General features: G+C 39.6%; 1 protein-coding gene across 1 annotated transcript in view; it reads left to right on the forward strand.

Moving 5' to 3' along the window:
• LOC140242975 (iron-sulfur clusters transporter ABCB7, mitochondrial-like) overlaps positions 1–16,981 on the forward strand; it is a 36,644-nt gene that overhangs the window by 6,547 nt on the left and 13,116 nt on the right. The window contains exons 4-6 of the mRNA XM_072322716.1: positions 13,394–13,609; positions 14,225–14,354; positions 15,665–15,851. Of these exons, the coding sequence (XP_072178817.1) occupies positions 13,394–13,609; positions 14,225–14,354; positions 15,665–15,851 (533 nt within the window). The remainder of the gene's footprint in view (positions 1–13,393; positions 13,610–14,224; positions 14,355–15,664; positions 15,852–16,981) is intronic.

Genomic DNA, 16,981 nt, shown 5'->3' on the forward strand with positions numbered 1-16,981 from the left:
CTCAATAGCAACTCTTCCAGTGTTTGTCAGAGGATTATGAAAAATATCAAAGGGTATGTTTGAGTGCTCTTCGAAATCTAACATGGGTACTTTGCCAGAGGAGTGCTTGGCTGCTCTTTAGAAGGTTACTGATACCATACTGTACTGTTCTGTGCCAAAAGTGGACCACTTCCCGATGTGCTCCAAAAGCGTGTATAATGGTAATGATGATGATGATAGTAATGATAATAAAGTAATGATGATGATGATGATGATAATCATCATCATCATCATCATTATCGTAATGGCATTTCAATTAGAAGAATAAAAGAATCTAAATCTGAATAAGAATACAGATGAGAATAATCATAGTAATAATCACAGTCATAACTAGAGAAGCACTCTGAGAGCACAGACCTCTGCCAAGCAGCTCATTTCCACCACTTGATCTTGTTCTTCCACAGAGATCCCTGCTTTCCATTTGTACACTATGCATGCTAAAAACCACCCAATTTCCCAATCTAAGTCATTTGTTACGTCATCAATCAGGTTTTCAGCTGCATGGGGCTGAGCAGTGACCTCAATTTAGTAAACCTGAAATACACGCAGCTTGAAGTCCCAAGTTCATTGACGGTATCTGCCAAATGATAAAAAAAAATCCTTCAAATATCCAAGACAATTCACTAATCACCTTCAAAATGTAATCATCTGTTCCTAGAGTCTTTATCAATTTTTCCTGCAAGTTTTTTTTTTCCAAATCTGTTCACAACTTTTTGAGTTATTTTGCACACAGACAAACCAACCAACTAACCAACCAATGCCAATGAAAACATAGCCTCCTTCCTTGGCAGAGGTAGTAAATGTATAACAACTATTGTCAGTATTGTTCTTCTGAAGAATAATCTGAACTTGAATGTGAGCAAATGCAGTCATTTACCCTGGTTCTTTAACCTGGTAGGAGTGAAAACTTTGAGTTATGAATTTGACTAGTAACTCACATGCTATTTTGCAATTGCGTACAAAGAGATTTTTCTCCTCACCACCACCACTAGAGGGCAAACTTTACAATGGTGTCTGAGATGGGGGCTTCCATTACCCACTTTATAATGGCAGACTTTGCGCACTCAAGTAACTTTTTTTACCGCACGTATTTGAACTTTTGAACTTTCATTATGCGAGTACACACTTCTTGATTTGAAAGGTCAGAGGTCAAACAAAAATGTTAACATTTTACTCTTTTCTCCATACCTCGGAAATTGTTCAAGGTATCTTCATGGAACTTAGAACATATCCATGTACTTGCTTGCAGTGATTATCTAGGGAATTTTAGGGTCATTGGGTAAAGGTCAGGGGTCAAAAGTCATGGTCAACTCCTCAAAATTGAACTATTTCCCTCATATCTATGCTATGCCTGCAGGATTTTTCTTTAAACTCGGTGTATGCATGCATTACACAAAATAAATTCTCTGGGAAATGTTTGTTTGTTTGTTTTTTTTTAAAGATCAGGGGTCAAAAGATCACAGGTCCAGCGAAAATGCTAATTTCACTTCTTTCATGGGATCTCTGAAGTGGCTCAAGGTATCATCATGAAACTTAGGCATATTAATGCATGTTCTGCCTGACAGTGATTCTCACAGGAATTTATTATCATAAAGTCATACTTTCAAGGGTCAAAGGACAGGTTAGAATGCTAAAATTTTACTATCCATTACTGAAATTATACCTTTTCTCCATACCTTGGAAGTTACTCAATATATAAACTTATAAAAGGGTCAAAAGTCAAGTGAAAATCCTCAATTCCCCAAATACTTGCTCTCGTAGTAGGCTCTTAATTTTGTCATGATTGTGTATACATGCCTGTGCTAAGCCACTCGCTTTCACTTGATGTTGCTCACTGTTGCTTGCATTTACTGGTTTCCACTCTTATCCACTCATAACCAATTTACCCTTGTGCTTGCATACAATAATTTCAAACTAGAGAGCGACTAGTGCAGACCTTTGCTCTTGTCTGCGTACTCCTGCGTACAGAGTACGCAGTGAGGAAATTTTGTGCATTTGGCACAACCAGAAACTAGTGCGAAAATAAAAGCACACAAATATTTTTGCTTGCCATATGTTCCATTACTTGATGTCTTGATTCCGCGGAGTTAAAAATGTGTGAAACTCTGCTTACCCAGCCGAGTGCGAAAAATTACTCACACAAAAATATCCACTTTTACACTATTGGATGTGACTGCATATGTGTGGTCCGAGTTTGAGCAATATGCAACAAACTACAAGCAGACTGTGCTACAAGGTGTGACTGTGGCACATAATACTGCAATAGCTGTCAACTCTATTTCAAGCAGTATTATACAGCACCTATCCCCAATTCTGCGATTTGCAGTTCATTACTACAAAGGTTTGCCAATTCGAAACTGATATCAGGATTGGTAAATTCCAAAGATACTATAAAGTCTGTCTTTTCAAGACTTAAACTAGTCCAGAAATTAAATGAGGTTCATTGATATTCAAGGTTTGTTAATCCGAAAGTGATATACATATTAAAGTTTGTAATTCAGAAGGATTGTCATTACACACCTTCCTTTCTTTATGGATTTTTTTTTGGGGGGGGGGGTGGGGGAGGGGGTTAATTGTCCACTGTCATCAGTCCAGTTTGATAAAGCAACTGTGTTCAAGGCAGATTTTAGTGCTCAAATTGCTTGCAAATCTGGTATATAATTCACTGTGCTATACTGAAATTTCTAAGTTGGGATAGAAGAAGTGGAATTATCTCATGGAAAAAGTACGTAGCCCCCCCCCCCCCTGAAAAAAAGAAAAAGAAAAAGAAAAAAACTTGAGGGCTAGGCACTTCCTTTTTTAGGAGAAGCCTAGTGACAACATAATCTTTCAGTTTCATTTCCCTTTTTAAGGGTCAGCAGGAGGGGAATAAAGTCCAAGTACCTGTTCATTCAATCCACTGCACAATCTAGTGACAGTCACATGTTCTTTTATGATTTCAGTGCTTTTTTCAGAATGACCCTCTTGTTCTTTCTGGCACTGAGTCTGCGTGCATTTTGGTGTCATTTTGGGGGAATTTTTGAAAATTGCCATAGCTATCTCAAGACAGTTTCAGCAGCTGTGAGATGCTGTGATACACCATTAGCGAGTCTAAATTTTCGCGAATCGGGACTTCCCGACGATTTTGCAAGTGGTTAAATTCGCGATTGTGGAGTACTGTACTGGATGGAGAAATGTATACGTGTGTGCAACGTTCATATCAGGATCAGAGTCATTATTTTTGCGTGTCTTTAATTTCGCAAACAGCACCTGACTAGCGATATTTGCGAGAATAAAAACCTCGCAAATTATTTGGCGTATACAGTAGCTTGTTAGAGTATCCACAGTTGACTTTACACAAACCAATACAAGTCTATGGCAAATCAGGGAGGTGTTTAGAGAAGGAATGGAATCTCTTCGCAATTTGTGCAGATTTATTCGTAGGATCTATAGTATGACAATTGAATGCTTAGCTTTTCATTAGCTTTGATGTTCCATGCTCCAAGCTGCTCTTCCATAGAGTTTGGAAATGGAAACCAAAGAAGGGGTTCTCGATTTTAATAAGTCTAAGCTGTATTTCAGAGGAAATATTGAAATCCTGTATGAAACTTAATGGTAATCTTGTGCAGAAGAACTTTTAAAGTTTTTTCTCAAATCTCCATGTTATTTTAGAATACCCCGGACTGAAAAAGGAGTAGATCTCATAAAAAAAGTTAACATATAAACATCTTGTACACATTTGCCCATAATATTGTTGGCCAGATTTAGCACTTCAATGTTCAAACTTTTGAATTAAGTAATTGGCTAATAAATGCATGTTTCCCTGTGTTTAGTAGCATTTTACAGTTAAAGAAGTAGAATTTTTACTGATTTTCTTAGCGTGTCCTATATTGCACACTGAAGAATTGCTGCCGAAAATGGTAAGGGACAGCAAATTGCTGCTGGCTCAGTATGTTGTATTTTAAGAATGATGCACAAGTGCTGCCGTTTTTCAAAGCAATTAATTAACCCCTGTGATAGAATACATAACTTCTTGGTGGCATGGAGCATGGGTACAAAGGAGAGATAATTGTTTCTTCTTCTTCTCTAACACCTCCCTGGGCACATGTCGTGGATGGGTGCAAGGTTCACCTGTTTGAGCAGAGCAGTCAGTCAACCCTATCAGGGCAATTCCCCCCCCCCCCCCCCATACTGGAATAGTTATAAGGGTTAGAGTAAAGATTAGGTTTAAGGTTAGGTTTAGGATTTAGGATTAAGGTTAGGGTCAAGGGAAGGGTCTAGAGTAATTGCCCACCTGGGGGGTAATTGCCCTAGACCTCAGTCAACATCTTTTGCCTGTCGTAACAGATGTTCTGTTGGTTACTTTTCTCAGGAAGTTTTCAGTTCACCAACCTTTCACTCCAGCTCTTGTAGCAACACCTGACACAGTCACTGCATTGCACCCTATGCTTACCAATCTTTTAAAAACATTGACAGCTGAGAGAAAATCAACCTGGGCCTTGTTTTATGAAGAGTTAGAATTGATTATAAAGTTGATTTCTATCAGAAGTCTATGGCAGTTTGCAGTCTGTGGGAAATCTAAAATCGATTATATAATTTGATATAACAGGGCCCTGAACTTTAGTTGATCTCGGGCTCACGATAACTAATGAATAAAATCATCCGCTCAATCACTGCTATTGAATAGCTGCAGCATTATCGGCAAGGATGCCAAATGTTCCTACTTCCGTCACACTCTCTACTGTATGGTATGACCATAGCTTTTTGATGGATTCTCCAGTCAAAATGAAAGTCTCCCAAATTGAATGGTCACACTCACAAGTGCTGAAATCCCTATGTTTGTAAAGTCCAATAGATTCTCTGACTTTTGTAGTCAGGTAGTGAAACCACTTTTCCATTTGGTATTTCTTGCAGGGCAAGAAAATGACACGCTGAGAAGGCCATGAGTAGCACCTCATCATCACTTGTCTCCTCCTTCGTTTCAAATTCTGCATGAAAGGCCGATACACTCTTGGTCCATTCAGCTGTGCTGTGTTGTTGCTAATAGCATATATTCTTCAATTGAGACTGCTTTTGGCAAGAATTCTCATTGCTGGATCAGTGCCATAAATTTCAGATTTTACTTTTCTCATTCGTTGAGTTGTGTATGCAGCATAAACAAAACATGCCATGGTGACTTTTTACTATATACCAACCAATTCATCCCAGTTTCTTTGCAGAGTAACAAACGTTTATCAAGAAGCCAACAATGATTGAATCAGACTTTTGAAGTATACCATACATTTGTTTTTGTTACACTTGTACTGTAACTTTGAGACTAACCTTGACCTGCCTTTACAATCAAAAGGAAGTTTTATGCGTTCAATTTAACTGGAGCAACAGGAACTTGAGAGGAAAAGAGCTCGAAAAGAAACAAGAGGAAGAGAAAGACAAGAAGAAAGAAGATGAAAGTACAGTAGAGTGTCGGAAGAATATATTTTTTTCATTCTAATGTTTTTACTTAAATCACAATTGAAGGCAGAAGAAAACATTGTCCAAACTTAAATGATATAATCTTAAGTGTACCAAACAACTTGATCCTCCGAGATTCATGTAGGCCTGTAGCCATTATGATTAAATGATTCTTTCTACAAAAAAACTTGAAGTGTTGCATTTTTGACATTGATTTAGCTGCTGAATGCATGTCTCATTGTCCAGTATTTGCAAAGTTACGGTAACAACTAAGAGCATATATTCCAGACATTTCGACATCAAACTGAAAGTGCTTTTAATCAGGGCTGTTACCCACTGGTACCCTTGATCTTGTGTTTTGAACATCGGTGGGATCAAAAAAAAAAAAAAAAAGAAGAAAAAAGGTAGAATTGGACCTTCTTCTTCTGCAGTATCGACTGTCATTTTGCATGCCCAGGAGGTCATGTATAGACTTGACCTGAAATTGTATCCCGTTGTTTTTATCTTGAGATAAGTTTGTTTGCTCATAAGGTCTCTGTGCACACAAAACTTGGGCACACCTTGGACAGGCTGTTCCTCAGATGCATCATGTACAAACACATTCAAGGAAATTCTGTGTTTGTGAGCATGGAAGCATTCAACCATGTTTTCAAGAGCAACAAGGTTTACAAAATCTGTAAATCTAGCCAAAGCACATTGACATAAAAAAAAAGTCAAACCACAACACTGTGTGCCCTCTAAAGGACGTCTTCAGATACAAAACAGAGGGAAATTGTGTGTGTGTGTGTCCATGTGCACGTGCATGACTTTTGTTGATGTTGCAAACAAATAAAGGCCCCCATTCTAGATAATGCAGACCCTTGACAAACCACCAAGAGACCCCAAATTTGTAAGATCTCTCATGATTAGTCTCCAAGACCAGACAAGAATATTGTCTATGTGGAATGGCCCTCTATTACTTAAAGAAAAAACAAACAAACAAACAAACAAACAAATGAGTATTAAAAGACCAATTTAAGTAATTTTCCAACAGATTCCTCAGAGATCTCTGAGGAACCTTTATGAACATTCACTGAGAGACCACTACGACCATCTGGCATACTTCCTGACACCTTCACAAGATCAATCAAGATCTCTGAGAGACATCATCACTAGTCTTTAGATGGTCCCTCGGTGATCTCTCCATAATCTTTTCTGTAATCTTCTCCAAAAAATGCAGTTGCCGGCCTTGAGAGACTGTTGAAAGCAAAGTTCAAGACCAGTCAAACCCTTGAATGCTCATTTCAAGGCTGCTAAAACACTGCTGAAAGACCACTGTAGGACAGTTTTCATGAAAGACTGTCAAAAGACTATTTAGAATGGTTTCCAAACTTTTGGAGGCCGTGGAGACCATGAAATGCACTGAAAAAAAATCAGATCAGGTCTGAAATATTCAACAACAATGAACACACATGCACACACTGGGTGTGCAATGGTCAACTTTACCTTTTTTTATGCCTCCACCACAAAGTGGTGCCAGAGGCATTATTTTATCCTGCGAGACTTTGATAATGAGTAGTTACAACTATAGCCTGCTCACTGGTAGGCTCAGTGTCACAAATGTAAATATACGCAGTTGCGGCAGAGTTTGTGACAGTTTGGCATAATCAGGATGAATGAACGAGGCTCAAGCCTGTGTGCGAGTCCTGAATGTGAACAAGTTTGCCAAGGACAAGTTGCCTTAGATCATGGGCTGTACAGTCAAAGTTGGCTTTTTGCTGGCACTGCTGTTCCTGAAGATGCTGTAGGTTTGTTCTTTTTGTGTGACATTGCGTTTATTTTAATGGGGAAATTGCTTCAAACCTTTCGTTGGCGCAAGAGTTCAGCAGGAGATTGAATTTTACTATCGACAATGGTTGTCCTCAGACGTGGACAAGATGGCCATGTTCACATTTTGACCATTGGCCTTTGCTTGCTTCATTGTATGCTTGACAAATTTGGATTGACTGCTGAACAAAGCAGTCATACTGGGGAAAATGGGGAGATCACATCATGTTTGTGAAGCCCCATTTCTCTGGGAATGCTCCGTGTGTCGATGAGGTGAATTGTGGGCCGTTGTCACTGATAGCTTTTTCTGGTACACTCGGCTCTTTGACAATCTCTTGCATCATACCTGGCGATTTGTGTGCCAGGACAATAGTCACACATAGTTGTATAGGCTCCATGACACTGTTGCTCCTGCAGCAAACTTTCTGCTCCCATGAAATATCTGCACGCTAAGCCAGAAATAAATTCTACCCACAAACATACCGGTATCCCTCGCCTGTATCCTGATTTTCACATCAAACTAAACCTAAAACCCTATCGCACCCTAACTCTTGGTCATTTGAGAAAATAAGACCGCAGCAATTGTTGCAGGAGCACATGCTGTATGATGCGTCTCCAAACTTGTAAAGCTGAAGGCATAATAACTTCCGTTGGAGGCAACATAGGACAGCTGTGAATTGCATATCATCTGCAGCTTTTTGCTTGTGATCAGATTCTACCTTTAATTGCTTGCCATAGGCAGATGTATGAAAACGCTCACGCATGAACACAACAGCCAACACTTCCCTTTCAATATTAGCGCAGCTTGTTTCTGCTTCACTGGCTGCTTTTGATGCAAGCGCGATATAATTCCTTGAGTAACATTGCTCTGCGCCTGCATAAAAATGCGTCGACCTCGCTTGCTTTTTCATTTCTCAGATCAGAATATCATAGGGTCGCAGATTTACAGATTTTTTCCACATATGTCATCGATATGCAAGCTAGTGACTCTCACGTACTCCGCGCGAAGCTGTTCTCTTGATGAAGAAGCTCGCACAAATCAGCTGTTACGCAGTCACACATCGTGGGGATGAATGACCATGACGAGAAACTGTTGCGGCAGCGTTCTCTCATGTGGTGGCGCCATATACACTATGGCACCACCTTTGCAGGATGTGGCTACATCCTCTGTTCATCACAGAGCATGCAGATAAGAGTGCTTTCCGCTTCTGCTTTCATCGTACGTCTGCTGCTGTTGATTTTGACACTATTTCCCGGCAGCGATTTCCATCAGGTTGTGGAGGTTGTCATCGAGAGACTGCTCGAGACACAATGATGTCATCGGCGATATTGATGATGACCTTTAACAGTTTTGTAGGATCTGATCTACTCCATAGAATCTGATCCATTCCATACTAGAACATTTAACTGGCTCATGGCCAATCCAGATGGCTTGCGTCTGCAACAGCAGCAGTCCAAATTTGCTTTTGGAGGTCACGAGAAGGACAATCTCCTCATAAAAGTGTATTGACCAATACCTGTGCTTGGAATCCAGTCTGCTAAAAATCTTTGCACCTTGCACAATGCTTGTGCGTGCTATCTAGTTTATTAAATCTTTTTGAACCTTTGTACCTAAGAGCTCAATTGTGTGTGATCTCACAGTAGTAACAGTGTGTGCTTTAAGGTGGTATCACCTAGTCTGTGAGTTCAGGTCCTTTTTGGAGCCTGTCAAGTCTGCATGTGACCATTTGCTTCCCGTGATAATAGCGATGCTGTTCACCCAATCTGTGGGTTCTGTGACAGGTTGAATGACATGGAGTGTTCACATGCTGTTTAGTTTAGCTTTCCGCTCATCTCGAAGGTGTATGGAGGACTCGCAATGAGTGGCGTGTGTACATCCGGCTGTGCTCCTTCGCGTAAAGATGTGGTGTACGGATATTCATCTGGAAAATCAACGATTGCATCAAATTGTTCGAGATACTATGATGCCAGAACTTCCATACAGGTAAATCAACTTTTTTGGGGGGTTTTGCAGGTGGTATTAAAGAGCAAGTTGAGCAAATCCTGCATTGTCATTGGTTGACAGCTGTGTATTTATCTTTACTGGCCACACGTTGCCTCACTGACAATGGCCATGGTAAACATGTCACCTTGCACTTGAATGAAGAGTTTGCGCATATAAAGCAAACAATTGGTGCACTTAAATGCCTTTTGCTAGCCAATTTGAATGCATTCAGTATTACCACGAATGGATGGAAATACTGGATGTATGCTTTACATCTCTAGCAAGCCAAAAGGAAATTCATCCAGTAAATTTGCTATCAGGTTACATTCTAAAAGAAAAGAAAAATGGATTTCAGGAGAAAAAAAAAAAATGTCTCCCATTCTATAAAACAGATAATGCCCATGTTGGCATTTTTGGCATGAATAGTAATAGTGTTTCTATGTGTGGTAACTCAGCTTTGGATTGTATGGATTTTCGATTGTAGGACTCTATTAGCATGCACATCACGTTGAGATGGCCTATGGCATGGCTACACTGTATGTCTCCTCTGGATTTGTTGCTATGGGTTCAACCATGCCCGTGTCCGTGGGGAATGGCTTCACTTGACGACACTTTTTAACCCAGCAATTGCATTTCCTGCCAGTGGCGACTGCAATTTTTTTTTTTTTGACTGCTGGAGAATAGGAGGTGGTTTCCACTGCAGTTCCCACAAATCTTATCTTGCCTTACAAGTGTACTTTTATTCACAGTGCTGACAGTAGCTGTTTGATTTTTAAAGACTGATAACTGTTCGAAGGGGGTTATGGCAGCCTCATGTGTTGGGGGGGGGGGGGCATGAGGTCAATGCATTGTTCATTGTTTCAGCGCTTTACATCCTCTCTGACCATGCGAAATAGCTGCCCTCTAGGATAAGTGATTTGGCCGGATATTGGAGAGACAATGTTGATGTACATTGTGCATGCATTGTAGTAATGATTTATAGACCCAGAAATTGCGCAATTGCATATGAGCATGCACTAGCTGGTGACAGGCCACCTAAATGACAGGCATGCAGTGTGCACTGGGTATAAAATTGTGTGTGGTGATTTGTGTGTATCACATGATTACAATTTGTAAATTTTCTTGTGTTGTCCCTGCAATCCAAACATGTGTTGACCACCAATGATGTCTCGTGGTGTGGTTTGTACCTAGATAAACCAAATCACGCAATACCTGTTGGAAATATGCATCATGATATTGTTAATTATTTTTTCTTCATTCTGCACCCTGTTAAATCCCAGTCAACACACACACACACACACACACACACACACGCACGCACACACACACACACACACACACACACACATACACAGGAGCTTCGTGTGTTTGAAGCTCCTTGCACACACGCACACACACACACGAATCTTCCAGACCATTTTAATTCACTCCAGCTGTGACATTCATCATGTGTTTCCTCCTTTGATTACTTGAACAATTGACACAGTTATACGTGTGCCTTCGATATAATTCATTGCTTTTCAAGCGTACCTGCTTGCCTCGGCAGCATATATTCAATACATGTACAGTTTTAGAGCTCACAAATCACGACAATCTACTTCAAACAAAATCAATATGTTCAAAAGATGGAGATGAAATATACCATTGTAATAGAATATTCTGGTTTTTGTTTGTTTGTTTGTTTGTTTTTTATGATGTACCCTAATGAAAATGTAGTTAACCCATTGAGGACGGACTGATTTTGCTGCAACATACATTTCCCATAGGCACCTGCCCGAGTATACTCTGGACTCGTCCTCATTGAATGTCTTTTTTGCTTTATTGTAAAATAGGCGTTTCATCAGCATGGAGACTACTGTAAAACAAGGAATGTTCGCGTGCAGTTTAATTTCGCGAATTTCACGAGAGCCAAGATTTGCAAAATTAAAATGCACGCGAAAGTTCTTGTCTACACTAAACATGTTGAATGTTAGAGGCAACTTGCAAAAATTTCATGCTGCAAAAAAGCCTGTCGGCTCCAGTTTGCGAAAATTTCATGCCACGAAGATATCTTGTTCTACAGTATCCTTCTCTCTGAGAAATTGCAAGAGAATCAAACATGTGTGATAATTCAGAAACTATATATTCCAGTCTTTAGTTGGTCTCAGAGACGTCTGTCCGACATCTCCTTAGTCGCGGCCAATTCACGGCCAAATTAAAGAGACTGATTTTGTCACCTTTTTTGGAGACAGAGAAGAGTACTTCACTTTTGTGATGCCAAAAAGAAAAAGAAAGTAGCAACCCTTTTTCAAGTTCGCATTTCTCGTAGAAAATTTGGCTAAATATCAATGTTATACTATGTTAAAAGTAAATAAATGTAATTGCCTATCAACCTAGTAGGTCAGTATAAAGGCAAACTTTCTGCATGAGTGAACACATTTATCTTTCTCTCTCAAAGCACAAAAGTAAAGATTACAATATGGACAAGTTATCATTCATGCGTATGTGCTCTTCTATATAACAATGATAAAAAAAGACAATAATTTACCAAATGCCAAAGTGGAGTGAAAGCATTTCTCATTATTCCATTCCTGTCACATGTAGCTAGGTATTACATGTTGTGATTGACTATCAAGCAGTCTAACCTTTTGTGGCTGTTTTGTGCACAAAAGTCTTGCCTCTACAATAATTTAGCTTCTAGTCATTTGAAAAAACAACAACAAAAATTTTACTTTCAGTTTACATCAAAGTAAAGCTTGGCTTGTTAAATACAACTTTGCTCATGTAATGCCCAGGGCAACACAAATCTACAGAAGTTACATAGATTTGAGGAACAGAATGTTTGCCCAAAGCATGTCTCAGAATAATGTGGCACACAGGGAGCTTACACCATGGCACATAAAGAGATAAATTCCTAAATCAAAAGAATGAAATAAAGAAATTATGTCCATTCTATCACCTTTACAGCTTGTTCCCTGTGTCATCTGAAGTTATATTTGACAGATAACTCTTTTTCCCCCATTTGTTTCCTACCTTGATTTTGTTTGAAGATAAAGAGATACAAGGGGATGAAAACTTATTTTTGCTAACACGTGTCTCTCCTTGTGTTAAATTGGTATTTTGTTATCATTGCTACGTATCTTGAAGGGCATTGCAAGTGAATGACAAAATGCCAATTTTTACAATTTTTACTTATGTGTCTTGAAGGACAAAAGCAATGTATTTACTCATGTGTGAAATTTCTCTTCTAACCTACTAGGTTGATAGCCAATTAAATAATCTTTGATGTCGTATATGACACAATTATTTTTATCAAAATCTTCTATGAAAAAAATATGTATTGGAACAAGTGTTTACTTTCTTTTATTTTGATTTTTACTGAGTGTATTTGTCACAATTAAAGAAAAGAGCGTTCCACAACCTTTCATTTTTTTATGAAAAGTTACCATTCCTTCAGCTCGCTTTGTAAGAAATATGACAATATGCTGATTTTTTTTAGGGTGTGTGTGTGTGTGGGGGGGGGGGGGGTTGGTTATACCGTTATTCTACAGTGAAGTTACAAACTGTTGTAGTCTTCTCATCCAGCGATGACGGCACTGAAGCTGTATAGTTCATAACTTTTTAAACGCATCATTTGTCTGAGTTTCCTCAAACTTTCACTGATGAGTTCTACTAATATTGCTCCATTCACTCGATTCAAACATGCATTTGGGTGAACTTGTCCTTGAAGTTCAAACCATAAGTGATGCAGCGCTTTCTCCTTTGTCTGTATTGTTTACAAATTATGTCCTTGAAGGAATGCTTGAGATGATATGCCACAGGAATAGAAAAGCTGACTTTAAATGTTTCAAAGTGCCGTTGGATTGTTGCCTATGATGTCATGATCCGTTAAAGGGTAAAATGCAATGCTGCTGTGTTGTTTGTGTCCTCTGTAGTTGTTTTTGTCTCTCTTTTTTTATTCAATGTGAAACCAGCATGATTGCCAGCTTTTGAAGAGAACTTCTGCTTTAACCATAGACACATAGAAAAAATGTCATAAGTCATTTAAATAGCTGATATCTGTTGTGTGCAATTTGTAGTGAAATCAGAAGGATGTACGATTAAGCCTGTGTAGGATATATATTATCATTGAGTTTACGTCTTGCGTTGTTACAGTTCCAGGGTGCGTCGACAGATGTGCCGCTGCTCCCGACACAGCCCCAGCGCGACTTTCACGCCCATGGCGGGGGCATTCCGGCCAACGTGGACGTCACCGACCAGGTCGGGGGCTGGGACATCATGAAGGCAATGATGGGCTATGTGTGGCCGAAGGGAGAATATGCCATAAAGGCCAGGGTGGTAGTGGCACTGTCACTGTTGGTAGCAGCCAAGGTAAGTACTGGTCATCATTCTTCAATCCTTTGAAGTATTGGTGCACATATATTATACTGTATACGCCATATATTTAGCGAGTCTAAATTTTCACGTAGCGGGACTTCCCGATGATTTCGCGAGTAGTTAAATTCACGATCGTGGAGTACTGTACTGAATGGAGTAATGTTTAAGTATGCGTCACATTCATATCGGGATCAGACTTGTTATTTTCGTGTGTCTTTAATTTTGCGAATAGCACTTGACTCGCGAAATTTGCGAAAATAAAAACCTCCCGAAATATTTGGCGTATACAGTGGTATGTTCCTAACTTAGTGTGCATACATTGCAAAAAATAATGTTGTGTTTTGTGTTGTTATCCCCCTTCTGTGTATATGTTCATTTAGTCATTTCTTTTTGCACTTTTCTGTAATTTTTACCATGATGCCCATTACACGAGATGAAGATCAAGTCCCAACATATTGCAATAATTGTAGATATGTACTATGAAATGTATTTTTCTTTTCTTTCTTGGCATACTGTTTGAGACTGCAGACTTGTGACTTCCATGATCGCTGTTTACAGGTAGATGGGTATAAATTGAGAATATAATTTGCTCTTGTGTCGTGGTGTCAGGTATCCAACGTGTATGTGCCGTTCCTCTTCAAGTATGCTGTCGATTACCTCACCGAATACCAAACTGCATCGGAGACTGTTGCAGCGGTTGGGACGGGGACAACTGTTGCTACCACACTGTTGCTTGCTTGTAAGTTATACTGCAGAGTGGTACTGTAAAAGTGGCTATTTTTCGCGCGACTGATATATTGTGCTCGGCCGGGTAAGAAGAGTTTCGCTTGTTTTTTAATTCCACGGGATCAAGGCATCAACTACTGGAACGTATAGCAAGCAAAAATATTCACATGCTTTTATTTCAGTGCTAGTTTCTGGTCACGTGAAATGCAAGATTAAAGCAGCAGCTATGTAGAAATACATATGTTTTATGCGTATCTCTGTATATCGTTAATGTGTGATGAATGCTCCAGCTGAGTGGGATATCTTTCTATCTTTAGTGTTGTTTTTTAATACCATGCTGAAAGAGCACTCACTTCTGTTACGAGTGTTTGATTTGTGAGTGTTTGGTGTGGTTTTGTCTTATTTTTCCAAGGAAAATAACTCTGCTTTAACCACCTCAACCCGACAAACTTTGATTTTTGTCTGAATTTTGTCATTTCTGAAGTTCAAACAGGATCATCTAGGCATTGAAATCTTTCAGGTTCCCAGACATCCAGTGCAAGTCCTGTGGCCGTGACCTCTATTGAAGTTCATAGGTCTTCAGAAGTCAAGAATTGTTTGATTGAAATATGTATCAAATTTTTGGAATTATTCAAAATAAATGAATTTGTTCTTCTGCACCCACCACTTACCTCCACCCTCAAAAATCTTTCTTGCTCGACGTGATGACATCAAATGTAAAGTCATCTTAATGATAAATGTAACTTAAAAGCACAACATTACCTGATGATATGCACCTTGCCATAACCAGGTGCACCCGCTCAAAATAACGAGACAGGTTTCAGACACCTTTATCACACCTTTTCTTTCCATACTATCACACTATCTTTATTTGCAGTTCTATAAAATCTACCATGCTATATAATCGTCTTTGTGCAGTACTCAAGGTAACATGCGTAACATTAGGCAGTATGATGCTCAACCAGCTTTACTGATTATGACCTCAGAAATGGCAAGGAAGTTTGGATGTTGGTGGGGTTTTTTTTTTTGGGGGGGGGGGGTGGGGGGACGGAGCTCAGTGGGTGCAGAAAACTTGACAAATTGAATAACTGATCAAAATGTCACTGATTCCAAAGTTTTTGATTCCTATTACCTTTTCACACTTGCAAAAGTCAGCATGCAATTGTTCAGGGGACTTTTCAGACTTTGCAGTTGATAGAAAAATTTGAAAGAGGTGGGGGGGGGGGGAATGATTTGGAGAGAAGCGAAGTGGAGGTTACTAGTTTCAAAGGCGCGATTCTTGATTTTTATCGTCGAGTCGTTTTCAACGCTTTTACTATCCAGACGGGGCTGCAAGGGCGGGAGCGTCATTCTTCAACGAAGCGCGGAACGCCGTCTTTGCCAAAGTGGCCCAGAACTCTATCCGCCGTGTCGCCAAGAATGTCTTTACGCATCTCCACCAGCTGGATCTGAGCTTCCACCTGTCGCGCCAGACGGGGGGGCTATCCAAGGCTATCGACAGAGGCAGCAGGTAATACAGTGCTCTCTGGTTTTAGACTTCCAAGCTGAAAAACAGTTCAAGTTCAAGTTCTTTTAAAGTTCAAGTTCAAGTTCTCTTCTCTCCAACAGTTCCTGATGTATGTTATATTTAACAGATGTTAGAGTAGGCATTTTCCAGATTAACCTGATCTATTTCCCATAGTTTCCTACAGAAAGCCTTTAAGATTTGTGTTTAAATTATGAAGAAATTATGGGGTGCTAATAGTAGATAGAGAGCAGGGGTTTGCATTTAAAACACACTAACTGTAAACGAATAGTGTATGGCCAGTTCGCTGCATCACTGGTACAAATAGACCCATTAATGCAAGCTGTGTGCAAACTTTTGCACCAGCACCACACACACACACACACACACACACACACAGTAACACACCAATCACTATACATGTACATGTGCCTATTAGGTATTGCTAGCTCTCAAGAGAAACGAAGAAAAACTAAACTCCATTTAGACTGTAACCTTTCTTTAGGCTGTTAACTGAAAACAGACTTATGGTCACCCTTGGAACATACGGGGATGTAGTAAAATTTGTTGCAGCATTTGGCTGCATATGCATATACTGTACAAGTGGACATTTTCGCGGTGTTGAAATTTTCGCGCATTTCGCGCAACCAAAGACTAGTGCGAAAATAAAAGCACACAAGTATTTTTGCTTGCCATATGTTCCTGTACTTGATGTCTTGATTTTGCGGAATTAAAAACACGCGAAACTCTTCTTACCCGGCGGAGCACGAAAAGTTAGTAGCATGAAAATATCCACTTTTACAGTATACGGGAGTCTAGTTTAAAATGACAGATGTTTAGCATCATGCATGTGACTTGATTGAGGACTTGGGGCTGCATGCAGATTGTTTGCAATATTATGCTACAGACACTAAAGGCTGTTGTGTGACTGTAGATGAGCTATGGCTGTATGTGCTGTGCGACTGATGAAGAGAGGTGTGTGATTAGTATGTATTATCTGTCTTGTGAATGAATTAACATGCTTTCTGGTCAAAAGGGTACTGCATTTATTCGGGTAAGAAATGCTCTGCTAGACCACTGAAAAACGAGGAATGTTTACATGCATTTTAATTTTGTGAATTTGGCAAGCACCAAGA

This window comes from Diadema setosum, chromosome 19, assembly GCF_964275005.1.
Source record: "Diadema setosum chromosome 19, eeDiaSeto1, whole genome shotgun sequence".
Taxonomy (NCBI): domain Eukaryota; kingdom Metazoa; phylum Echinodermata; class Echinoidea; order Diadematoida; family Diadematidae; genus Diadema; species Diadema setosum.